This window comes from Rhinoderma darwinii, chromosome 4, assembly GCF_050947455.1.
Source record: "Rhinoderma darwinii isolate aRhiDar2 chromosome 4, aRhiDar2.hap1, whole genome shotgun sequence".
Lineage (NCBI taxonomy): Eukaryota > Metazoa > Chordata > Amphibia > Anura > Rhinodermatidae > Rhinoderma > Rhinoderma darwinii.
The window spans coordinates 293,613,872-293,641,437 of NC_134690.1; the positions used below are offsets into that span (position 1 = coordinate 293,613,872).

The 27,566-nt window shown below is 40.3% G+C and overlaps 1 protein-coding gene across 1 annotated transcript in view; it reads right to left on the reverse strand.

Annotated features, from left to right (window-relative positions):
* Positions 1 to 695: 695 nt before the first annotated feature.
* The window catches only part of GALNT2 (polypeptide N-acetylgalactosaminyltransferase 2), a 166,169-nt gene continuing 139,298 nt past the window's right edge, over positions 696 to 27,566 (reverse strand). Inside the window, exons 12-16 of the mRNA XM_075862599.1 lie at positions 14,821 to 14,913; positions 12,513 to 12,596; positions 10,556 to 10,682; positions 5,719 to 5,838; positions 696 to 5,017 (exon numbers count right to left, since the gene is read on the reverse strand). Of these exons, the coding sequence (XP_075718714.1) occupies positions 4,862 to 5,017; positions 5,719 to 5,838; positions 10,556 to 10,682; positions 12,513 to 12,596; positions 14,821 to 14,913 (580 nt within the window). The 3' untranslated portion in view covers positions 696 to 4,861. The remainder of the gene's footprint in view (positions 5,018 to 5,718; positions 5,839 to 10,555; positions 10,683 to 12,512; positions 12,597 to 14,820; positions 14,914 to 27,566) is intronic.

Consider the following 27,566-nt stretch of genomic DNA (forward strand, 5'->3'; position numbering starts at 1 on the left):
TGTCCCATAACCATAGTTCAAGGCCCATACACAAACTGACATGGTCACATATCTCCATTTCATCCTGTACTTAACTAGGTGCCCTTGTTGCATGAGACTGCACTTAATATCCGTGTTGGTTCAAATACTGGCTGGGTGATTGGTTAATGTAGCTTTATTTATATTCCCCTTGCCAAAACAAGGGGATAGTCCTCTGGACTAAATTCTCACCACATACCTAGTGTCACTTCCCCAAAAGGAGAGAGGTCGATGCCCATGTATGCTCTTATGTGCAGGGACCTCTCTCCTTTTATCTTGAAAGCTATTAGCAGTACAGCATCCAACACTTTAGACACTTACATAGTGTACCATCATACCAATTTGTCTCAGCATCCAAGCAATATGGGAGTCTCTATGTTAACGCAGTTAATTTGCAAAGCACTTCCACAAAGCAATACTTTAGTAATGGTCTAATGTTTACCATCAAGAAGACTAAAATTACAAGGAAGTTCTAAGGATTATTAGAAATTGAAAGATTTCACATAAGGTAGATAGACAAAAGATATAAAAGTTACATGGTATAACATTTTTAATAAAACTGATTTCAACTGAATACCTTCATGAATGCAATGAAGTTCATTACTCCCAGGGTGGTCAGTTTGAATCAGGTTTAATACATGACAAATTACCAAATAAAATGCACAATACCTACAAAATAAGTGAACACAACATTTATTGTTATCTATAAAGTATTTATTTTCTTTTAAGTTAAACAATTTTCAATGATGCTTTGAATTTATAAAATGAACACGCACAGGCTCTGTACCACAGACACCGTTGCATTACTATAGCCAATTAAAAGAAAAGTTACCAAACTAAAGCTTTGAGTAAAAAACAAAACCTGTTACTACATCATTGTTATGTCCATGATTGTGAGAATGCATTACAACAGACATTCTAATAATCTGCTTATTGCAGTGAGGGGATTTGGGGTCTTCTTACACAGCCAGATGTAGGCTGAGTAAACGAGCTCTAATCAACGAGACAGCTTGTTGATCGGATCTCGTTTGCGCCTTTCACAAGGAGATATGTATGGGGACGAGCGCTCGTTACTACGATTACTCGTCCCCATACATTTCTATCATTTTGGCAGCACGTCTCACGGGAGATTTGCTGACGACAACGATATTTTCGGCTGCAGAAAGGATACAAATCAGCTGATGAATGAGCGTTTTGCTCGTTCATCGGCTGACCGTTGCTCTGTTTACACAGGGCAATGATCAGGGAATGAGCGTTCTATGAATGATTATTTGCCCGATAATTGGCCCGTGTACAAGGGCCTTAACTTGTTGTTTCTTTATTAGTTTGGGACTAGAAACTCACAAAAAAATCACTTTGGCACATATTATGTAAACATACTGAAACATCAAAAGCAATTACCTTGCTACCAAATATGGTGTTTATTAATGATAAAGATTTTATATGATAAAGTATTTTTGAAATATCAAGAATTGGAAATTTTAGCGATTCTGGACTTTTCAAGCTGAAGCAGCAAAATACTCTGCTGTACCACCGGACTGTAACATGCCTGCTATTGTAGGCTCAAGAACATTATAGTGTATTTAAAAAGTTAATGCCAACCAAGTTTACCTTAATTTTTACAGAAGAGAACCACAACATGTAATAAAAACAGTTTGCTGAAAATAAAAATCAAATAGAACCTTATAACATGTCATCCAGCTGCCAAAATCCTATTAGAAAATGTAGTGTAACCAGGCAGAGAACATACATAGATGTAAATAGAAGTTTGTTGGCTTCCTCTTGCAATAGTAAAATATGAAATAACCTGGTTTATTTCTCGAAAAAGATTGGAGAGAATAATCTTACACACAGGCCTTGTAAATAACATTCACTAGTAATCATTATAAAATTATTGTGAGGGGCATAATTGACAGTCATATAAAATGTCATTATAAAGTTAAATACAGTTTATAGGATAAAACGTGGCGAATGCTGCATCACAAAATGCTCTTGGGAGCACACAAATCAACGATTCACAGCTATGTTGTAGATGAACTAGTGAAATACATATTGGATAAATGTTTATAAAATCAATAGACAATATGATACGTATGGAGAAGGCCAATCATTTCAGACGTCTGCCAATGAGGGGAAAAAGGGATTTGACGTGTTGGATTTCAATATGCCTGATCCTTTTAATAAACGATGCCAAGTTCCTAGCAGTGGCTTATCCCCCACCCATATGACAGTAGACAAGCATGCTTGAATGCTCCAAGCATGCATGGTTTATAGGGAATTCGAGAGAGACTGCTCTCGGGTGAACAAGCGTTCACAGTTATCTTTCGTGTATGCGCACTTTAAGGCCTCATTTACACGAGCGTGTGTTTTGCGCACGGAATAAAACGCGTTTTGCGTGCGCAAAAGGCACTGGACAGCTCCGTGTGTCATCAGTGTATGATGCGCGGCTGCATGATTTTCGCGCAGCCGCCATCATAGAGATGAGGCTAGTCGACGTCAGTCACTGTCCAGGGTGCTGAAAGAGTTAACTGATCGGCAGTAACTCTTTCAGCACCCTCGACAGTGAATTCCGATCACAATATACAGCAACCTGTGAATAAAAATAAAAAAAGACGTTCATACTTACCAAGAACTTCCTGCTTCCTCCAGTCCGGTCTCCCGGCCGTTACCTTGGTGACGCGTCCCTCTCTTGACATCCGGCCCCACCTCCCTGGATGACGCGGCAGTCCATGTGACCGCTGCAGCCTGTGATTGGCTGCAGCCTGTGCTTGGCCTGTAATTGGCTGCAGCTGTCACTTGGACTAAATTGTCATCCCGGGAGGTCAGACTGGAGGAAGAAGCCGGGAGTTATCGGTAAGTATGAACTTTTTTTTTTTACACGTTCATGTATATTGTGATCGGAAGTCACTGTCCAGGGTGCTGAACCAGTTTAACTCTTTCAGCACCCTGGACAGTGACTGTCTCCTGACGTCGCGTACCGCAAAATTTTTTGCCGGGTTCGGTCAAAACGAGTTCGGCAGAACCAGGTGGAGTTCGGTTCTGTTCGGTTCGCTCATCTCTAAGACACTCCGTTTGGATGTTTGTAAACAGAAAAGCACGTGGTGCTTTTCTGTTTACATTCATTGTTTGACAGCTCTTGTGCGAATCACGCAGTTCGCACGGAAGTGCTTCCGTGCGACTTTCGTGGTTTTCACGCACCCATTGACTTCAATGGGTGCGTGATGCGCGAAAACCGCAGAAATTTAGAACATGTCGTGAGTTTTTTTCAGCGCACTCACGCTGAGCAAAACTCACGGACTGTCTGCATGCCCCCATAGACTTGTATAGGTCCGTGCGACTCGCGTGAAAAGCACGCGAGTCGCACGGACGTATATCACGTTCGTGTAAATGAGGCCTTACAGCGACTGGCAAGTTGAAGCAAGAATGGACAGCCACAGGTGCTCTTAAAACATTCACGCACATCTAGTGGCTATCTCATATTTGACCAATTTGGAATGCGTAACTTTAGGAGATGTAACCGTTTTCGCCAGATTGAGATGCAAACCGGCTAGTCAATTAGAAGCAAGGCACAGCAAGTGCCCTCCCTTTTCCCACCACCACAGAAAGTGCTTAAAAACAGGCACTGTACAAAAAAAAGTGTGGAAAAGAATTACACAAGAGAGGCCCTTATGTTTTATGTTTAGAATTGGTCTGTATGAACCTTATGTCTTTGCTTCACGTTGACCTAGTTAGAAAATATGACGCTAAACGCATAAATGAATACAAAAGAGCATGAGGATGTACAGAATAAAATTGCTGCACTGATGACTGGCAATGCAGGCTATAGTACCCCGAATAACTTATTGTTAACTCAATCCTTATATTTAAATACAGACATTATCCTTCAAGATTTGTTTTTTGATTAGAGGAGTCAGGGGATGTGGTAACAAGGAAAAGTATTATAATTGTATATATATATATATATATATATATATATATATATATATAAATATATAAATAATTATATAGTAATTCCCTAAAGAAATAAAGTATCATAGAGAAGGGAAATTTTCCATACAGTAGGCTTATTTTTCTCTGTAGAATAGTTTTAAAAAAACAAATAATAATACAAATTAAAAAAAAACAACCATTTTAACAGAACTCTATGTTTGTTATTACCAATCTTCCGGCAGCAACTCAACTTGTTACTTTAGAGCTTTCAATAACATGAAATTACTCTAATACTAATGTAAAAAGTTTCCAATGTTCAAATCTGCAACCCAAACTGAATTTCCCACACTTACAAATAAAATAATAATTGCATTGCTTTAGTCTTTAAATCGTTTTGTTCATGTTGAGGTACCCCACTCAGATCAATGGATACAAACAAAGAGAAAATTAAACAAAAAGATTGCACATACATTTTTACACATTTTACATTGAAATATAGAAATGGGGGAACACAAGCAAGAGTAAACAAACCACTTGTCTCCATGGGAAATTATTTCTTACACACACACAGCTAGATATGGTGTTCCATTGAATTTAACTTTTCAAGTGTATACCTCTATTCCTGCACATTCTAAAGTAAAAAGTTTTGCAGCTTATCCTCTTTGAGGGCCTCTGCTTATTTGCAACATTTAAATACTTTTCATACTCAACACAGAATTGTAGAAGGCCCTTGGTTTTTGTTTTATTTTCTCCCCAGTTATCTCCCAATGTACTTTTAAAATCCAAGCCAAGATGGAATACTGAGGTATATAATTCCGCAGAATGTCTAACGTATACATCTGCAATGCATTCAAAATTGATGTCCATGAAATGATGGTCATCCCCCCACCCTTTATCCCAACACTTCATACTTCTACTGCTGTAGATTAAGTGAAAATTTCCACTGCTGTGATAAAGAAGGGCTGCAGGCTTCTACTGTTAGACCACCGGTTTTGGCGTTCCGACTGTCTAGACAAAAGTTGCTTCCAACATGCCTCAATTTGGAGTTGTTTTCGATTTGCTCCCATTTCTAGAATAAAATAAACATGAACATTTGTAAGAAAATACAAGCAACATCATCCATTTTTGACTACACATGGAAATGTGGAAAAGAACGCCACTAGATAAACTAGTGTTTACGGTATACATACTTTAGGACTGCCCAACTACAAAACGATATTTACTATTTTTAGTAGAGTTACTCTTAAAGGGGTTGATCAGTTTGTACCCATATATTCTACCATGCTCAGTTCTCCTCTTTATTAGACAGAGTGGAGAATCGTTACAAAGAGTGTCTCACCCACTGGAGGGCCTGGCTTGTTCGTGCATTACCCATTTATTTTATTGGGCACCATGAAATTCTGCATTTGCTGGAATGCTGAAAATTAGGACAACCAGCTAATTCGCCACTGGTACTAGACCACCCACAGTGATTAGTTTATCATCAGGTGACCATTTAAATTTATTCTAACCCAGACAACCCATCTAAAAATGGCAGTAAAATTTGCAATGATTAATTACCAATTTAAATATAATGAATTATTAGATTATAATTCCAGGGGCTCCTCCAAGGCCAGCGGTGAAGATTAGGAGGGTTGTCCAAGTGAAATATCAAGCTAACCATTTTGTCAGATTTTTCTTGAAAAAAGAATAAATTCAAATTCCTTATTTTGGAGTGTTCTAGAGACACGAAATTTTGTATGGTAGAAAAATTATACAAATTGTTCTTACTTGTCTACTGTCATTTTCCCTGCAGGCCTGAAGCTTTATAAGTGAACCTGGTGCTCTTTCCACAACAGTGAGGCAAAGATCCATATGCTTGACCGATTTGTCCTTAGTTAAAGCCCATTCCTGAAATTAAAGAGAAAACGGGACAGAAATGTGTGAAAAACTATTCTTTCCACAATCAGAACCTCCTCTACTAACTTTACCATATCTTTTTCTTAATGGTCGGTCCACCTTTAAGTACAATTTTACAACTTAGTCTGCTAAAAAGTTGAGTAACTTTGTAAATAAAATCACATGATGTATTTTGCAATGGATAAAGATGATCATACACATGAGATTGCCATCTCCTCTGATAAATATACACACTCGGCCGAACTTGCATGTTTATACAATAGCGGAGGAGACCAGATTCTGCCGGAGGCTTATGTCTCAGCAGAACGAAGGATCAGGCATGTTAAAATCTAACATGCTGGACCATCATTTTCCCTGGCATCTTCTGTAAGGGACAGTCAGCATGCACTCATAGAAATTAGATTGTCGGTGGCATCTTTACAGCCCCGAGTTGTATTCACAGTTCTGCTAGTTGTCATTGAAATCAATGTCGCTTTTAAAAATATTTTCTTGGAAAAAACATATAGGTGACTTATCAGTTTAAGTGATTTGGGCTGAGCTGTGGTACCAGGCATAGCCACTGTAAAGATGCTTTAGCAGGTTAGGCAGACTTTTCTCTATATGACCAGCGTTCGTCTCTTGTACAAGAACGTTCATGTAAAGACCCACCTGAATCAGCTCGCCTTGTCAGAACAAAATGATCAGAATGTATGCCAAGAACTTTACTTTTAGGAAACAGCAGTAATGCAATGCAAAATTATTTCAATATTTAAGTTTACATATATACAGTATCTTAGCACCTACAAGTGGCTGCTACATCTTTGTTTGTTCATGAGCAAAAAGTCAGCACGCTTGCGGTCAGACACATCCTTATTGGCTTAGCTGAGCTCTTACAATCCAGTTGAACAGCTTTCCCAGAATTAGATTACTGCACAGTGCCTGGTGTAAGGATGGCTGTACACAGAACTTGCTGAAATTATTTGTAGACACGGAGCAAAAAATGCTTAAAGACTAACTCAGGAGCAATGCAAGAGAAGTAATGCATTGTATTTACAGTTAACTCAACTTGTCACCTATTTTAAATCTGTACACCATTCAGCAATAACACTAAAACCACCTGCCTAATATGGTCAAGGTTCCCCCCTCGTGCTGCCAAAACAGCTATGATCCACGGAGGCATTGACTCCACAAGATGACTGAAGGTGTCCTGTATCCATTAAGTCCTGGGGTATTTGGAGGCCAAGTTAACACCTTGAACTTGTCATGTTCTTCAAACCATTCTTGAACAATTTTTGCAGTGTGCCAGGGTGCAGTTTGTATACTGCTAAATGAGGTCACTGTCAGAGAATACAATGAAGGGGGTAACAGTACTTTGTCTGCAACAATGTTTAGGCAGATTTCCTAGTAGAACATTGCCCAGAGCATCATACTGCCTTTGCCAGCTTGCCTTCTTCCTGGTGCCATCTCTTCCCAAAATAAGTGACACACACAATCCACCCTAGGCAGGGAGAAAGGCTTGTTTACAGTATGCAGGTGTTGTCGAAAAAGTCCTGGGAGCAACAGGACGTCAGTCAGCATGCCTCCATATTGGAACTCCAAAAACTGCCGAGAGGGAATACCCCTCTATCATCTTGTGTAGGAGTACAGTTCTCTCAATGATCGGCAGAGTACTTTATGAGTGCTCTGCTAAATGATTGAGGAAGCAGCCAGGGGGGCTTGACTGGAGACCTTAAAAAGAACACTCTTAAGTTTTGTTTTTTGCTAAAAAGTGCGTCTGATAATTGAAAAAAAATAAAAATAAAATGGTATATCTAAAAATCCTGAATGTCAGGTCCCTCAAGGACGGGAATGTTCCTGTAAATGTCCATATCACAATCCGATCAAATCTCATAGGGTATTGCTGTAAATAAAAGGGGTTGCCGCTTTAGCAATACTAATTCCAAATAAGACAACCATTGCAGGCAATACATTGTTTTCGGCCATTCTGTGGATTTTTGCTATGTGTGAAGCCATGCCCCATAGCTCTCATATGCGTCACCCCCGACAAAGCGCCGCTCCGTTCATAATATGGTCGCCAATGGAAGAAAACATAAGAAACGACAGTCTGCAATCTCCAGGAGGCGTAGCTTCACACTGAACGAAAACTCTGCAGAACTGCTAAAAAGAACGTATACGTTTCCAATTTAAAGCCAAACACTTTAAAGGCCTGAAGTCATTGATAAATTCAGAATCTAATAAAAAATATTTGCTTCTAGCAAAAGAGATGTATCAAATGACATTTAAAACAGGTTTTCATTTCAAACAATTTTAAAGCATTTTGTATGTTTTTATTTTTATTAAACCATATTTTTCCGAAAAAACCCCCAAAACAAAATTAGAAGTTTTCAGTACCTCACTTGTCAGTTTTGCTGGGTAGACTGGGATAGCAGGAGCAGAGTTATTGCATTATCATTACGCAAAGCTTTATTGTACCCCTGGTTGTCTAGATAAGACAGGATAACAACACACACACACACACACACACACACACACACACACACACACACACACACACACACACACACACACACACACACACACACACACACACACACACACACACACACACACACACACACACACACACACACACACACACACACACACACACACATCTGTAGGTCCCTCCCCTGTCACTCCCTGCTCTCTAGGGGAGGGCTGAACTCTGTAACATTCTCCAGGATGTGATGATCTATGAATCTTCTCTGTAAATTGACATCCATTCATTACACCTGCCTTACGCGGACAAACCCTGGGACACTGTCTATACAAAAAATATTGAAATGAAGTGCACTACAATATGGCTGTCTAAAGGGTTTTTAAAAATTACAAATAGCTACATACATTTAGACCCACAGTATATAATATATACACATACATACACAGATATATAGAGATATATAGAGATATATATATATATATATATATATATATGCACACACACATGTGTACACACACACAGATATATACATATACGCACACTAGTCCTCAATGAATTAGAATATCAAATTTTATTTATTACAGTATTTCAATTCAAAAAGTGAAACTCATTGTATTGATTCATTACACACAGAGTGATCTGCTTCCACCATTTTTTCTTTTAATGTGGATGATTATGGAAAATAGTTAATGAAATAGAATATTGGGTACAAATTCAAGATTGTAGACTCATGGTGTCAGAATCTAAGCCATTAAGTGGTCCAACAGTCTGGTTCAGTAGGCTACACAATCATGGGGAAGACAGTCATTGACAACCTCCACAAGGAGGGTAAGCCACAATTCATTGAGAAGGACTATAGGACGCACTGGACGCACCCATAAAAGAGGAGAAATAAAAGGTTTTGCCTTTAACTGTACATTTCCTGGGTAATATTGAGACAATATGGTATCAATGTGCCCAAATACAAAAAGACAGCCACAGTGCCATAATACATTGCCAGCAACAAATCCCCAATACGCCAGCCACAGTGGCCCATAACACTGCCAGCCACAGTGGCCCATAACACTGCCAGCCACAGTGGCCCATAACACTGCCAGCCACAGTGGCCCATAACACTGCCAGCCACAGTGGCCCATAACACTGCCAGCCACAGTGGCCCATAACACTGCCAGCTACAGTGCTTCAATACAATGCCAGCCACAGTGCCCCATAATGTCAGAAATACAAGATAAAAATCTCTGGGTTAACTTCTCACTGAACAGTCACATCTTACACACAATTCTGTCAAATCTGACTGTTCAGTGAGCAAACGCATACATTTGTACACCGCACAATAAATCTGTGCAGGTACTGATCTGCAAGGACCTTCTAGCCACGTCCCCTCCTAAGTACAGAGCGGCAAGAAGAGCAAACTCATCACCATTAACCACTGCCTCCCCACACCTCTGATATCTGGTGAGTTCAGGGGAGGGTGAGAGCACTATAGCTGCCAATATCTTGTATCTCTGCTGCTGCCATTGTGAATTGAGGCACCGCGGCAGGCATTGTGAATTGGGGCACCGCGGCAGGCATTGTGAATTGGGGCACCGCGGCAGGCATTGTGAATTGGGGCACCGCGGCAGGCATTGTGAATTGGGGCACCGCGGCAGGCATTGTGAATTGGGGCACCGCGGCAGGCATTGTGAATTGGGGCACCGCGGCAGGCATTGTGAATTGGGGCACCGCGGCAGGCACTGTATCGGGGGGCACCGCGGCAGGCACTGTATCGGGGGGCACCGCGGCAGGCACTGTATCGGGGCACTGCGGCAGGCACTGTATCGAGGCACTGCGGCAGGCACTGTATCGGGGCACTGTGGTACTGTATCTACACCCTATTGTTTGAATATTACACGGGAAATGTACAGTTAAGGACCAAATCCTTTTTCTCCCCTTATGCTACAAATTATGGGTGCATCTTACAGTCCGAAAAATATAATCTCTTCTACATACTAATAAAGTTTAAATACATAAGGCATGCCCTTTAAAAGGGGGTTGCCATTATGATAGATTCTTACAAAATGTTTAGTCGTCAAGGGGTTAATGATGGACTTTTCCTGTTTGTGTGCACATAACATCATATGTGGCTTACTGCCAAGTATAATAAGATTATGATAATAATAAAGTCTTTATACATTTCAGTTGTTATGTTGTAGGTAGTAGTATGCAACTCCAAACTTAAGAGTACAACGAAGTAATAATTTCTACACATACCTGGTTGCCTCCAGCATTATGGCATTCATAAACACCAACAACTCCATCTGCAAAATGACCCAGTGTATCAAGGCAGTTTGTGCCTTGCTGCAAAGCTCCAAATGCAATATCTTGATGGTCAGGAACTCTAGAAAAACACACATAATGCATTTTGTAAAGTGTTCTAAAACATTACTAGCACTTGTATAAACAAGCAGCTACTAAGTCCTAAATTTATGGTCATTTTTTTCTGGGCCCATATGCTATAAAGGAAATAACATTATACGCAAGGCCCTGACATACCCTCAGCAGCAGAATATTTTACTACAAGGTTCCCATGGCCTACCTGCAGCATTTTTTACGACCGCCTGTAGCCTGGTCCTCATAGGCTTCCATGCATGGCAGTCCCGGAGGCCATTGTATGGCCTCCGGTTGCCATGACAACCGGCGGCAACACCAGCGATCAATCCCAGGAAAGTTTGTTGCTACAACAAACTTTCAATACAATGTCACATGATCGGGACCGGAGGCAGGTGTTGACAGCGCGATCCGGGTGTCAGCACCACTCAGACACCCGAACACTCTATGAACAACCACCGTGCATTCACCTCGGCGCTGCACAGAGACCAGCAAACACGGACGTGAATTTACAGTGGGCAGCCGGGAAGCGGTTAATTATTTTACATCAATACGGATAAGGCAATGAAATTTGTGAAAGTATTGTGTATTGGATTCACGTTTGTTTGTATGCTAATGAAGCAATGTGATCGGAAGTGTAACTATTTAAGTTGATTCTTTGTAACCATTGTAACTATCTGATTGAGAAAGTCTGAGTTTAAGCCAAAAAGCGTCTTTAAATAAAGAAGGCAAAAAAGAAAAGAAAGATTGTGTGCCGGGATTTTCTACAATTTATTGTGGGTGTTTCCAAGGCACTACACGATACTCACGGAGTGTCGCCCCATTTTTGGATTATTGAATATGAGTTTTAGTCACATTTTCATTTTTCAGGCATTTCTTTTCTTTTTTTGTTACAAAAGTGTATGAAGGTGTCACGGCTGTGAAGAGCTGGGTAATTTTGCATTCCTGTTCCATGTAGTTATCATGCACGTAGGTGAATGTGTTCTGAGTCTAGTCTACCTGGCTTTTAGCCAGAAATATGCATTTTCTAGACTTTTTAAGCATGAAAAAAATATGCAAAAAAGCGAACGTAATTGTGAAGTGCTTAGAGCCATTTTCAGAGTGTGCCGGATGTCCACTTTCAGAAAATATATATAAAATTAGGGTATTAGGAGATGAAACATTTTATTTGTATGTCAGACGTGTATACATTTTGTCCAAAGGTATATGAGGCGATTAATATTTTGTTCCCTGGAGGTCTAGGGTAAAATAAGGGGTTAATACCTGTGGGTCTGGTGGTTTACTCACCTACCCAAACTCCAGCTATGTGTTCTGCTGTGTCCTGTGATAGGAACCTGAATGCAATGTGCACATGGCGTTCAGCTTCCTCTCCTGTCATGATCATACAGAGATCACTGCAACTCATTATATGATTGCTCTGCCCAATCATTAAGAAAGTAGTTGGGGGGAGTCTGGCGCCATCTGGACTAGAAAACGCACACACACTTTTTATCAATATTTTTTCTTGCTAAGAAGTGTCAAAGTCTGAAAAATACAGTAATTAAAATAACTCACAATATAAACATACAGTGATGTCCTCAATTATATTCAATATTTTCACATACTACCCCAATGGTTACTTTTGTTTTAAGGTAGAATTTTCATTAAAAACGGTTATATGGGCCATCTGAAACCAGTCTTCCCTCCCACCACATTTCTGCCATGAGAAAATGTAGGTAAAATCTTAACATTCTTACATTCTGCAGTTTTAAATGGCTTTTGCACAAGTGAAAGAAATTTTAACAGCTAAAAAAAAAAACAAACACCAACATTATTATTTACGCAGCACTAAAGATTTCACCTTAGTTCAGGATAAACATTTTCCAAATACCACTTGAAAGGCTTGCAGCCCAGTTTTTTTTTCAATTCTGTACGACTTTGAATACTGGAGACAACAAAAAAAATGGTTATTACATGACGGAAGGCTAAACCTTAGCATATAAACCAGGGCCACAGTGACAAAAAGCCACAACCAAAGTAACATGTCATAAATATCTTTCTTAATACTGCAAACCACATGATCATCGCATCCTAAAAACCCATTAAAAGAAACATGAAAACAGCAAGAGAATGGCGGTTGGGAATTACAGACCAGAATAGTATTCAGAACAAATCAAGTAAAGCTTAAAGGGGTTATTCGGGGACCAAAAATTGTTTTGCGTTCATATTTTTACGTAAAAAAGTCACTTACTAATGTATTTTAAATAAAAATTCGGTACTAAATGGTGCCGTTCAAACCCGGTGAATTGTTCCCAGAAGTCCTGGAGCTTTTCTAATATTGATAACGCACCGACACGGCCCCACGTGACGGAGGGCTTTCTTCCTGTGCTGTTCGTGTCGGCGTGTTATCAATGGCATGACTGCAAGGGGCAGTCACATAGCCGATTGCTGGAGTCCCCAAGCAGAGCATCAGCTAGCCCTTTGCTCGGGACTGCAGCGATAGAAAACCCCTGAAGTCGCTGTCCATATATGGACAGTGACGTCGGCAGCAGTAGTTGAGTCCCCGATAGAGCACCAGCTGATGCTCTGCCTGGGGACTCCTGTACTGCTGCCGATGTCACTGTCCATATATAGACAGTGGCAGCAATGCTTGAGTGCCCAGGCAGAGCATCAGCTGATGCTCTGCTAGGGAACTCCAGCTATAGGAAACCCCTGAAGTCACTGACCAAATGTCGGGAGCAGTGCTGGAGTCCCGAGCAAAGCGCTAGCTGATGCTCTGCTCAGGGACTCGAGCAATCGGCAATGTGACTGCCCCTTGCGGTCATGCCATTGATAACACGCCGACACGAACAGTACAGAAAGAAAGCCCTCAGTCTTGTGGGACCATGTCGGCGCGTCATCAATATTAGAAAATCTCCAGGACTTCTGGGAAGTTTTAGTTCCGTTTAGTACCGAATTTTTAATTAAAATGCTTTAGTAAGTGACTTTTTACATAAAAATATGAACGCAAAACAAAATTTTTGGTCCCCGGATAACCCCTTTAAATAGCATTAGAATCAAGCAATAAAAATAAGTGTTAAATAATAAGTATCAAAAAGTTAATTCCAAATGGCAATACTATAATACTACTCCAGGTCAGACATCGTAACCACCACTTCAGACCCAAATGTGCTTTTCGTCTACTAGATTTATCAAGGGGATCACACAGTTTCCCTTTATAAAAATCGGAATATTTGTTTCAAAGGAGGTTTACTTAAAGCCTATGTACAGGAGGGCTTTTTTTTTTCTTAATAAACAATTAAGAAGTGTCTGATATATTTTTTATTAAACGTTTGTTATACTTTGAGATACAGCTGTTCTGTAGTCTCTATGAAGAACAGCTGTATCTAGCGCCAAATCCTGTTCCCGTCAGGTCCGCTGACTTGACGGATTCAGTTTCAGCAGATACTGCGTGTCTCTGACCCGCAGGATTCACCTGTAATGGATCACATCTAAATTATGAACTTACAGGTGGATCCCACGTGTCAGAGAAACGCAGGACCCGGACATGCCTGGAACAAGATTTAGAGCTAAATACAGCTGTTCTGCATAGAGAATACAGAACAGATGTATCTAAAAAAAAAAGTAAAACACATTTTTAATAAAAACTAATTAAGAAGTTACACTAAGTTACACTCACTTTATTACATGGCCTTTAAAAGAAGTTTTCTGAGCTACTGAAAAAAATAAATAAATACTTGTTTATGTTTAAATGCTCACCAGGTGATGCCACTATAGCTCAGAAGCAGTTATATTTCATTTTCATTATGTTGCCTAGCTCGGTTTTAATTTGGATAGGCCTTGCTGCAGGTGGGATTAACACGTAAAAGGACTACAGTTCCCAAGATTTCTCTCTCCTCTAACAGACATTGCCCATACTGTATTTACATCTGCCTGCATGCCCTCTATTACAAGGTTTAAGGTTAGGCTGTAATTAATCGCATGAGCGCCGCAGTCTCTTAAAGAAAGCTTTTTGGTGGTGGTAGCGGGAGTCAGACCCCCACCGATCAGATTTTGATGGCCTATCCTAAAGATGGGTCATTCATTTCTTCTAATTGGAAAACCCCTTTAAATATTACTCACACAAGTACAGAAATCTTTGACTTACAGGTGAAATACCAGATACTTACTTTCCATATGGTACATTTCTGGCTGATGGTACAGCTGCATAGTAGAAATTCTTGTATTCATCCATCCACACCTCAGCAGCTCGTCTGGTGTTTCTTTATCAGGAAAACATAAAATGTTTAAAAAGCCTAAACCATTAAAACTTTTAAAAAGCTTAAGGGTATGTTCACACGGCGGGGGTCCGTAACGGATGAAATTACGGGGATGTTTCAGCCTGAAAACATCCCCGTAATTTCAGCCGTACCGGCATGTGCAGGCGCTTGAACGCCGCGTCAATTACGGCCGTAATTAGCGCTGCTATTCATTGGAGTCAATGAATAGCGGCTCCAATTACGGCCAAAGAAGTGACAGGTCACTTCTTCTACGCGGGCGTCTATTTACGCGCCGTCATTTGACAGCGGCGCGTAAATATACGCCTCGTGTGAACAGACAAACGTCTGCCCATTGCTTTCAATGGGCAGATGTTTGTCAGCGCTATTGAGGCGCTATTTTCAGACGTAATTCGGGGCAAAGACGTCCGAATTACGTCCGTAAATAGGCCGTGTGAACATACCCTAAACAAATTTCAGTGATGCAAAGAAAATAAGGAATGCATGCATACCCATGATACATCAAATGTTACATTTTGAATCTAAAGTGAACATCCTACGGTCAGGTGAGATTTTCCCCACATCGGTCACAAAACTTCCATACCCTGTCCTTTAGTTAACCCCTTAAGGACGCAGCCTAGTTTTGGCCTTAAGGCTCAGAGCCCATTTTTCAAATCTGACATATTTCACTTTATGTGGTAATAACGTCGGAATGCTTAAACCTACCCAAGCGATTCTGAGATTGTTTTCTCGTGACACATTGGGCTTCATGTTCGTGGTAAAATTTGGTCGATATATTCAGTGTTTATTGGTGAAAAATTGCAAAATGTAGAGAAAATTTTGAAAAAATTGCATTTTTCTGAATTTAAATGCATCTGCTTGTAAAACAGACGGTTATACCACCCAAAATAGTTACTAGTTCACATTTCCCATATGTCTACTTTAGATTGGCATCGTTTTTTGAACATTTTTTTATTTTTCTTGGACGTTACAAGGCTTAGAACATAAACAGCAATTTCTCATATTTTTAAGAAAATTTCAAAAGCCTTTTTTTTAAGGTACCTCTTGAGTTCTGAAGTGGCTTTGTGGGGCCTATGTATTAGAAACCCTGATAAAACACCCCATTTTAAAAACTAGACCCCTCAAAGTATTCAAAACAGCAGTTAGAAAGTTTTTTAACCCTTCAGGCATTTCACAGGAATTAAAGCAAAGTGGAGGTGAAATTTGCAAATTTCATTTTTCTTGCTGAATTTCAATTTTATTCATTTTTTTTTCTGTAACACAGAAGGTTTTACCAGAGAAACACTACTAAATATGTATTCTCCAGATTCTGCAGTTTTTAGAAATGTCCCACATGTGGCCCTACTGCGCTCGTGGACTAAAACACAAGCCCTAGAAGCAAAGAAGCACCTAGTGCATTTTGAGGCCCCTTTTTTATTAGAATATATTTTAGGCAGCATGCCAGGTTTGAAGAGGTGTTGAGGTGTCAAAACAGTAGGAATCCCCCAATAGTGACCCCATTTTGGAAACTACACCCCTCAAGGAATTCATTTAGGGTTGTTGTTACCATTTTGACCGCACAGTTTTTTCACAGCACGTATTTGAATTGGGCTCTGAAATGAAAAAAATGTCATTTTTTCCAATAAAATGTCATTTGTGATCAAAATTTCTTATTTTCACAAGGAACAAAATACCCCATTTTGTTGCCCAATTTGTCCTTAGTGTGGCAATACCCCATTTGTGGTGATAAACTGCCGTTTGGGCCCATGGGAGGGCTCAGAAGGAAAGGAGCGCTATATGTTTGTTGGAGTCCAGATTTTGTTGGATTGGTTTTCGGGTGCCATGTCGCATTTGCAGAGCCTCAGAGGTATCAAAGCAATGGAAACCCACCAAAAGTGACCCCATTTTGGAAACTACACCCCTCAAGGAATTCATTTATGGTTGTTGTTAGCATTTTGACCACACAGTTTTTTCACAGCATCTATTTCAATTGGGCTGTGACATTAAAAAAATGACATTTTTTCCAATAAGATGTAATTTTTTACCAAAATTTCTTATTTTCACAGGGAACAAAATACTCAATTTTGTTGCCCAATTTCTCCTGAGTGCATCAATACCCCATTTGTGGCAATAAACTGCCGTTTGGGCCCATGGGAGGCCTCAGAAGGGAAGGAGCGCTGTGTGTTCTTTGGAGTACAGATTTTGCTGGTTTGGTTTTCGGGTGCCATGTCGCATTTGCAGAGCCCCAGAGGTATCAAAGCAATGGAAACCCACCAGAAGTGACCCCATTTTGGAAACTACACCCCTCAAGGAATTCATTTATGGGTAATGTGCCCATTTAGACTCCATAGTTTCTTCACAGAACTAATTTGAATTGGGCTGGGAATTAAAAAAATATATATTTTTTCCAATAATATGTCATTTTAGCTCAAAAATTCTTATTTTCACAAGAAATAAAATACTCCATTCTGTTGCCCAATTTGTCCTGAGTGAGGCAATACCCCATTTGTGGTGATAAACTGCCGTTTGGGCCCATGGGAGGGCTCAGAAGGAAAGGAGCGCTGTGTGTTCTTTGGAGTCCAGATTTTGCTGGATTGGTTTTCGGGTGCCATGTCGCATTTGCAGAGCCCCAGAGGTATCAAAGCAATAGAAACCAACCACAAATGACCCCATTTTGGAAACTACACCCCTCAAGGACTTCATTTATGGGTGTTGTGACCATTTTGACCCCATAGTTTTTTCACAGAACTTATTTGAATTGGGCTGGGAATGAAAACAAAATTATTTTTTTCAAATAATATGTAGTTTTGGCTGAAAATTTCTTATTTTCACAAGAAACAAAATACCCCATTCTGTTGCGCAATTTGTTCTGAGGGCCGCAATACCCCATTTGTTGTGATAAACTGCCATTTGGGCCCATGGGAGGGCTCAGAAGGAAAGGACCACCATTTGGCCTACTGGGGATTTTCTAGTGCGAAGTCATGTATGCAGAAGCCCCTGAGGTACCAGAACAGTTGAAACCCCCAAGAAGTGACCCCGTTTTAAAAACTACACCCTTAAGGCATTCATCTACATGTGTAGTGAGAATTTTGACCGGAGACCTACACCCCATAAACTGTAATGTGGGTTCTCCCGGGTATGGCAATACCCTACATGTGGCTGTTATCAGCTGCCTGGACACACAGCAGGGATCAGAGGGGAAAGACGAGGGGGGATAAGCTGTGTGGAGTGCATCAGGGTAAGTAAAATTGGGGTAAATTATAAACCAAGGGATGTATGATAAATTTTAAAACACTTTCATACAGAGCTCTGGTTATTCGGGACACGTGTCACATTGATATATTGTGTCATCCCTTATCCCCCTCTTATAGCAGACTTTGCACCTCTTTTGACTTTTTCCCTTCTTGCCAGTTTGGGGAACTTCTCCTGGAAAGTGTTGCCCTGGTACGATGCGTGTGGGCTCGCTTCCAGAAGTACTGGGTGCCCCCCCCTTCTTGGTCCCTAAAGATTAGGTTCTTGATAATCACCTCTTGAAATTCCAGGAAAGTTCCCGTCTGGCCTGCACATCGACGTAGCATGTACGCATTGTACAATGCCATCTGTATGATGTGCCCGGCCAGCTTCTTATACCACACCGCATGGCGCTGTAGGGCTTCAGGGCTTCAGGGCTTGATCTTACAAGTCCATCCCTCCCATGTACCTATTGTAGTCCAGGATGCAGTCTGGTTTGGGGGTGGCCTTTCCTTCATATATCCTAAACCTGTAGGTATACCCTGATGCACTCTCACAGCTTATACATCTTCACGCCATACCTTGCCCTCTTACCCGGCAGGTACTCGCGGAATTGAACCCTCCCTTTAAAATGTACCAGGGACTCATCAATAGAAATACACTTCTCAGGGGTGTATGCTTGGGAAAACCGGGCACTGGAACGGTCTAATAGGGGTCTCCGTTTATACAAACGGTCAAAACTGGGGTCATCTCGGGGTGGGCACGGCTCATTATCAGTATAATGTAAGAAGCGAAGTATTGCCTCATTTATTTATTTTTTTAGGTTCCAGTTCAGTTCTGAAGTTGCTTTGAGGGGCCCATATATTAGAAACCCCTATCAAACACCCCATTTTAGAAACTAGACCCCTCAAAGTATCCACAACAGCATTTAGAAAGTTTATGAACCCTTTAGGTGTTTCACAGGAATTTAGAGCAAAGTAGAGGTGAAATTTACATTTTTTTTTTGGTAAGAAAATCCTCTTTATACCATTTTTTTTATAACATAAAAGGATTTATCAGAGAAACGCAACTTAATACTTATTGCCCAGATTCTGCAGTTTTGAGAAATATCCCACATGTGGCCCTCGTGCGGTAATGGGCTGAAGCATCGGCCTCCGAAGCAAAGGAGCACCTAGTGGATTTTGAAGCATCTTTTTTATTAGGCACCATGTCCGGTTTGAAGAGGTCTTGTGGTGCCAAAACATTGGGAACCCCCCAAAAGTGACCCCAATTTGGAAACTAGACCCCTTGAGGAATCCATTGTAGTTTTCTTGGGGTGCATGCGGCTTTTTGATCAGTTTTTATTCTATTTTTAGGTGGCGTGGTGACTAAAAAACAGCAATTGTACGATTGTTTTTTTTTTTCGTTTTTTTTTACAGCGTTCACCGTGCGCTATAAATGACATATTCACTTTATTCTGCGGGGCGATACGATTACGGCGATACCAGATGTTTATAGTTTTTTATGTCTTATGGCGTTTGCACAATAAAATAAGTTTTGTAAACAATCATTCACTTTTTGTGTTACCTTATTCTAAGAGCCATAACGTTTTTATTTTTCAATCAATAAAGCCGTGCGAGGACTTATTTTTTGCGTAACGAACTGTAGTTTCGATCAGTACCATTTTTAGGTACATGCGACTTTTTGATCTCTTTTTATTCCATTTTTTGGGAGGTGAAGTGACCAAAGAATTGTGATTGTGGTTCGGTTTATTATTTATTTTTTTTACGGCGTTCACCGTGCGGGATAAATAATGAAATAATTTTGTAGTTCAGGCCGTTACGGACGCGGCGATACCAATTATGTATAGTTTATTTGTTTGTTTATATATTTTTATTAATAATAAAGGACTGATAAGGGAAAAAGGGGGATTTTTACTTTTAATACTTTTAAATCTTTTATTTTCTTATTTTTACACAACTTTTTTTAACTTTTTTTTTACTTTATTACTTTGTCCCACTAGGGGACATGAGGGCAGGAGGCCCTGATCGCTATTCTAATACACTGCACTACATGCGTAGTGCAGTGTATTAGAACTGTCAGCTACTCACTGACAGCAAGCATAGTGGGTCCTGACGTTGTCAGGACCCACTAGGCTTCCGTCTATGGCATCGCCGGACGCCATTGTTTGGTGTCCGGTTGCCATAGTCACCATCGCCGGCCGCTATCGCGTAGCAGGCCGGCGATGGCAGCTTAACCCCTAAAAAGCCGCGATCTCCATAGAACGCGGCTTTTAAGGGGTTAATCAGCGGGGACACAGCGATCGGTCCCCGCTGTAGGAGCTGTGACAGCTGCTGAACAAGACAGCAGCGTCACAGCTCCTGTATGTGTCGGGAGGACGGCCGAAACGGCCGTTACTCCCGTGACGTACTATTACGTCATGGAGCGCGAACGATACAGCTGCCATGACGTAATAGTACGTCAAGGAGCGGGAAGGGGTTAAAGAGTAGCTAAACTTTAAATTTATTTGCAAAAGTACAAACGAATAAAAGAAACATTGTAAGATAGCTTATAACAGAAGAATGTCTATTTCTCCAATTATAAGGGTCTCACACACCCTTCCACCCACTCCGCCTCCTAAACTGTTCACTCACTGAATTTACTGGTAAAACTCGTCCACAGGAATCTTTACACGGAAAGATCGTTAGGGTTTTAGCTAACCCCAGTGCTGGATTCACAGCTGCACTGCTGTATGATGTCTTCTATGCTGCTGCTTCTATATGTGTTTATGTGGGATAGAGATGGGGGAGACGACATGATAGCAGTTAGTCTCTTCCCCATTTGGAGTGGCCTTAAGGAAAAACTGAAAATTGGAGATTAGGGTTGCACGATGCATCGAAATATCAATACTATTTCGATGCTGTGCACCCTGAAACTGTTCAATACCAATTCATATATCAATATCAATTCATGTATTTCGATACTAAGTTGTGCGACCGCACAGCTTAGTATTGCAATACATGAATATAGTCAGAACGTGGCTGCGGCTGTGTAATAAGGCCATTGCCCCCCCCCCCCCCCCAAGTGTGCGCTCGCAGTCAGCAATATGTAATGTGCCGAAGCTGCACTAATAAGCCAGAGAACATGGCGGGCACACTGCAAATCACCTCATGCTGACCACGCGCACACTTGCTGTCAGGAGCGAGGCAATGGCTATAATACATAGCCGCATCCCCACTCTCATCTCCGCCGCTATTCCCTTGAATGCTGCGATCACAGCTAACCGCAGCATTCAAGGTGAAAATGAGAAGGGGATGCCCCTTGGATAACATCACAGGAAATCCCTGTGAGGAGATCGAGGGACATAGCATATATGGGCAGATAGTCCAGGGTCCATTGAAGGACCCCAGGGCTGTCTGACCATATTTCCTGTTAGGGAATACTGAAGTATGTCCTAACAACTGCCTGTTTACTATCAGTACACAGGCTAATGTAACCCCTTCCCGAAATTTGACGTAATCATACGCCAAAGTCGGGTAGAGGGACCAATAAAAAAAAAAAAAGTAAAAATTAGGTTTTTTTTATGTAAAAAAAGAAAAAAAATGAAAATCTAATAGTTCAGAAAACCCGTTTTTTTCCATTTTACCCCCAGAGCATAGTAAAATAAATAAACAAACAATTGGTATTGCCGCGTCCGTAAAAGTCTGAACTATTACAATATATCATTATTTAACCTGCACGGTGAACGCTGTAAAAAAATAAATAAATTGTAAACGCTAGAATCTCTATTTTTTGGTCACCAAATGTCCCACAAAAAAAGAAATAAAAAGTGATCAAAACGTTGCATGTAGACCAAAATGGTATTAAAAACTACAGCTTACCCCACAAAATATAAACCCTCATACCACTTAATCGACGGAAAAATAAAAAAAATTATGGCTCTCAGAATTTGGCGACACAAAATAAATTAAATTTTCTTTTTTACACTTAGGTTTTTACTTGCAAAAGTAGTAAAATATAGAAAAAAACTATATATATTTGTTATCGCCATAATCGTATTGACCCACACAATAAAGTTAACATGTTTTAATTGCACAGTGAATTCCGTAAAAACGGCACGCAAAAAACCATGGAGGAATCGCAGTTTTTTTCACTTTCTACGACACAAATAATTTTTTCCCCGTTTCCTAGTACATTATATGGCAAAATAAATGGTGCTAGGAAAAACTACAACTCGTCCCGCAAAAATCAAGCCCTCATAGGACTATCGACGGAAAAATAAAGAAGTTATGGCTTTTGGAAGGTGGGGAGGAAAAAACGAAAATGAAAATCTGAAAAAGGGCTGCGGCGGGAAGGGGTTAAAGTTTAAAAAAAAATAAAAAAATTAAAGTAATGTTAAATATAATTTTTTTTTTTTAAATACACACTTTTTTAAATAAACATTAAAATAAAAGTCTCAATACATAAAACATACACATATTCGGTATAATCGCGACCGTAAGAACCAGCACAACAAATTTATAGCGTCATTTATGATGTGTACACTGTAAAAAATAAAAGAAGAACTGCTTTTTCACGTATTAATGTGAGGCACGAGGTGTTATGAATTTAGTACCTCCATGTGCCTCACATGAATAGTAATTAACCCCATCATGTACCTCACATGTTAACCCAATGTTGTCCATTATGACTGTGAGAAACAATGGGGTTAATTACTATTAATGTGAGGCACATGGAGGTTCAAAATTCATCACATCACGTGCCTCATCAGAAAATGGAAGAACTTTTTTCTATTATTATTGTTGGCAAAGTATAGTTTTGGTATCAAGAATCACAATACTACACAAAGTATATATATTGAAGTCCAAATTCTGGTATTGTGACAACCCTATTAGAGATAGTGCCCGCTGAGTGAGAAAACTGCTGATAAGGGCCATATACACGTCACATAATGACTAGTTATAGCATTTTTCCTCACATACACACATAAGACAGCCTAATTCAGAAAAATCACCGGAAAGATTTAGGTACTTTTTAAAAGAGACTGTCCTGCCTCTTGCAAGTCTATGGTAGTAACGGAAAGAGTCGAGCAAGCATGTTCATTGGCCCCGATACCCCTGAGGACGCTACATCGTAGCGAAACCTGTCGGGGGGGCTTCTACCTTTATTTTAATAATTGTCCTATTGACACCTTTGAATCTAACTAATAACTAACTGCATGTAGCGCTCTGTGGTTGTGGTACTTAACCCTTTCTAGACAGAGCTCTTACGTCTGGCACTGTGCTAATTGCTGTCAGAAATGGACATTAACTTTTAAATTTCATGTAGTCTGTCCTTGTTGCTAATTGAATAAAGACTTTTTTATTTTTACTCTTTAATAATGGTTGGAAAACAGGGCTTATTTCTGCCGGCAGGCAGCCTTTTTTGAATTTGAGCAAGCATGTTCAACTCTTTACGTAATTCCCATAGACTAGGTGGAGCAACAGTCCCGGTTTTCCCAATAGGTGTGAATATACCATAAAATGTCAAAAAGGAAAACCCCTTCCAGCTATGAAATATATATTTTGAATGAGAGGTAAAGGATAAGTCAAAAATACAATATAATTTAAATGACAAACCCCTTAAGAGAAGTCTTGCACAGGTCACGGCGCAACAAGACAACACACATTGTAAACCTGCTTATTACAAACAAATATTGGGTATTTTAATAATTATAAATGTTATACCACAATGTTTTGGTCATCCCACTAAGACATTTCACAGGCTACATCTGTAAGATAACGCCCCTGTGCCGACTGGTGAGGCAGCCACCGGTCGCCGCATCTAGGTGGAGAATGAATGGAAAGGTGATCACGCTCCATTCACTCCTATGGCAGTTACAGAAGCTTAGCTGTTTCCTTAACTCCCGTAGGAATGACTAGAGAGCCACGCACAGCGACCTCTCCATTCATTCTCCTCGCAGATGAATTCTAGAGATAGGTGCAGGACCCATATCTATCAGACATTTATGGTATGATGGTTGGGAATAACCTTTTATATAAAAAATATATGTATTTCTGCTCTGAAGTGTACCTAGTAATCCCTGGCTCTAAAATAAACCAGACTTTCACTACCAAGGATGTATGTGATGCATCATAACCTTAAACTCATGTTGCATCTAGAACATAAAGGCTAAATCTTAGATATTGGTATAATATTAAAACCCTAAGCTTTTAAAGGATACCAGGCTCAGGGCGCAGAACTCCAATTCAGGGAGGAGACTAAAAAAATGTGACTTTGATTTTGGGTCTCTGTAACCGAGGGGGTTGGAAGGGGGGATAAGCTGCAAGTGCGAGCAGGAAGAAAGATCACAGTCTGTTAATGTCCTCTTACACGGCCAGTCATGGGCCGTGTAAACGAGCGCCGATCAACGAGACAGCTCATTGATCGGTGCTCGTTTGCTCCTTTCACAAGGAGCCAGTATAGGGACAAGCGATTGTTACGCTGATCGCTCGTTCCCATTATCATCTTGTTGGCAGCACGTCTCCCCGTTTACACAGGGAGATGTGCTGCCGACAATATTATTTAAGGTAGCTAAAACTATACGATTTGCAGATAAGCATTCATCTGCTGATCGCGGCCCTGTTTACACAGGGCAATCCTCCGCAACGAGTGTTCTACGAACGAGCGTTTGCACGATAATTGGCCAGTGTAAAAGGGCCTTTACTGCCATCAATCTCCCCGTACAACCTTCCAGTGACCCCATAAAGGTAAAAAGGAACTTTCCTTCATGTCACCACCCACTATTATCAAATCAGTGAGGTTATGTGCGTTCTGATTGTCACAATAAGAGGGGTCTTTGTTTTCCTACTACAGTAGTGAGAAGATGAGCAGGTACACATCAAATTAACCCCTTAGCCTAATCAAGCTATTTGTCGAGTCGGACTCGGATGTTTGCTGGCATCTGGATTGCAGAGATTTTCAGTGTCTTCAGTCTTGGTGAATTAGTGAAGATATGTACATATAGACGTAGGCACAAGTGGCATGTATAAACTCTGCACAACCTGAAATTATATTTTTAGGAGGTGTTGTGCATCTCAGGCTGTGCTTGGGTCAGACTTTTAGCCTCAAACATGAACTTGTATGCAATTTTTACACAACATTACGCTTTGATGCAAAATTGCATGAAGGCATCCACGAGTGTAAAGTGCTGGGTGGAAATTTCACAATGTGCCATGTGTCTTCTTTCGAAAAATAGAGTTAAAGGCATAAGTTTACATACAGCTTAGCCACATTCATTAAAACTCAGTTTTTCACAATTCCGGACATTTAATCCTAGTACATATTCCCTCTCTTAGGTCAGTTAGGATCACTAGGATATTTTAAGAAGGTGAAATTTCAGAATAATAGAGACCATCATAATAACTAGAGACAATTATATTTTTTTAAACTTTTATTTCTTTCAATCACATTACCAGCTTCTCAGAAATTTAAATACAAGTGAATAGCATTTGGTAGCATTACCTTTAAATTGTCTAACATGGGTCAAACATTTTGGGTAGCTGTCCTCAAGCTACTCGCAATAAATTCCTGGAATTTTAACCCATTCCCCCTGACAGAACTGGTGTAACCGAGTCAGGTTTGTAGGCCTCCTTGCTTGCACACACTTTTTCAGTCCTGCCTATAAATTTCCTATGGGATTGAGGTCAGGGCTTCGTGATGGCCACTTCATTACCGTCACTTTGATGTCCTTAAGACATTTTGCCACAACTTTAGAAGTATGCTTGGGTTCATTGTCCATTTGGAAGACTCATTTTTGTCCAAGCTTTTACCTTCCTGGATGAAGTCTTGAGATGTTGCTTTGATATCTCCACATAATTTTACTTCCTCATAATGCCATCTATTTTGTGAAGTGAACCAGTCCCTCCTGCAGAAAAGCATCCCCACAACATGATGCTGCCACTTGTTTCACGGGTGGGATGGTGTTCTTTGGCTTGCCAGCCTCCTCCTTTATCCTCCATACATAACAGTCGTTGTGGACAAACAGGTCAATTTTTCTTTCATCAGACAGGAGGGCATTTCTATTAACAGTAAGATCTTTGTCTACATCTGCAGTTGCAAACTGTAATCTGTTTTTTAAAATAAAAGTTTTGGAGTAGTGGCTTCTTCCTTGCTAAGCGGCCTTTCAGGTCATGTCTATTTGGGACACATTTTTATTTATATAGATAATTTTGTACCAGTTTCCTCCAGCATCTTAATGTAATTTGCGGTTGTTCTTGGATTAACTTGCATTTTCGCACCAAAGTACGTTCATCTCAAGGAGACAGAACGTGCCGCCTTCCTGAACTGTATCATGGCTGCGTGGTCCCATGGTGTTTAAACTTGCATATTATGGTTACTATACTTGTGGGGGTCCACAATTCTTTTTCTGACATCTTGGCTGATTTCTTTTAATTTTCCCATGATGTCAAGCAAGGAGGCAAGTAGGCCTAGACAGTAGGTCTTAATATACTGTAATGCCTCAGGTACACCTCCAACTAACTAAAATGATGTAAATTAGCCTATGACATTATTTGCTACAATCATCCAAGCTATAAAAAAAAGTGTTAACTATTGGGCACTGGACATGTGATCAAACAAATAAAAACTGAAATAAATAATTGTCTCCAGTATTATTCTGACATTTCATGTTCTTGAAATATCGTAGTGATCCTAACTGACCTAAGAGAGGGAATGTGTACTAGTATTAAAGGTCAGGAATTGTGAAAAACTGAGGGGCCGATTTATTAAGATTAGCGTTTAAGCCAGTTTTAGCTTTCTGCTCCGAACTTCAGCATCAGTTTGCGGCGCATACAAGGTACCGACGCAAGTAGCTCCAGGATGTTACAAGCAATAGAGGCATGCAGCAAAGGTACACACAAGATCCTGACGCGACCACCGCCAGGACGTTACAAGCGATACTGGCAGACAGCACACAAGTCCAGTGTCAAGATGCTGCGTCACATGCAAGGTCCTGACGCTTCCCGGCATCAGGACCTTGTATGCGCCGCAGCCTGATGCGAGAGCCTTAGAAGAGTCGTGGGGGAAGAAGAGCATAATAATTTTTTTTTTTTTTATTTATTCACCTTTATTTTATTATGTGATCATTGGGGTGGGGGGGGGAGGGGCGAGTCGGGTGCTGGGCCTGCTTGTACTCTGTTATGTCCTACTAGAGGAACAATCAATGTTCCTATTGAAAAACAAAAGACAAATTTTGAAAATCATAAGGAATGAATATAGAATGTATATTGGAAAATTGTATGACACAACTAAGCAAAAAAAAAATTTTTTTTTTTTTTTTGCTGAATCCGGTAAAGAGATAAATTGCAGACAGTGTTTCGCAGTCATTTTCCTGCAGCAAACAGTCTTGTAGCAACCTTGTTAGTATTAATTTCCTTCTGAGAATTTCCAAATTTTGTCTGCCTGACAGC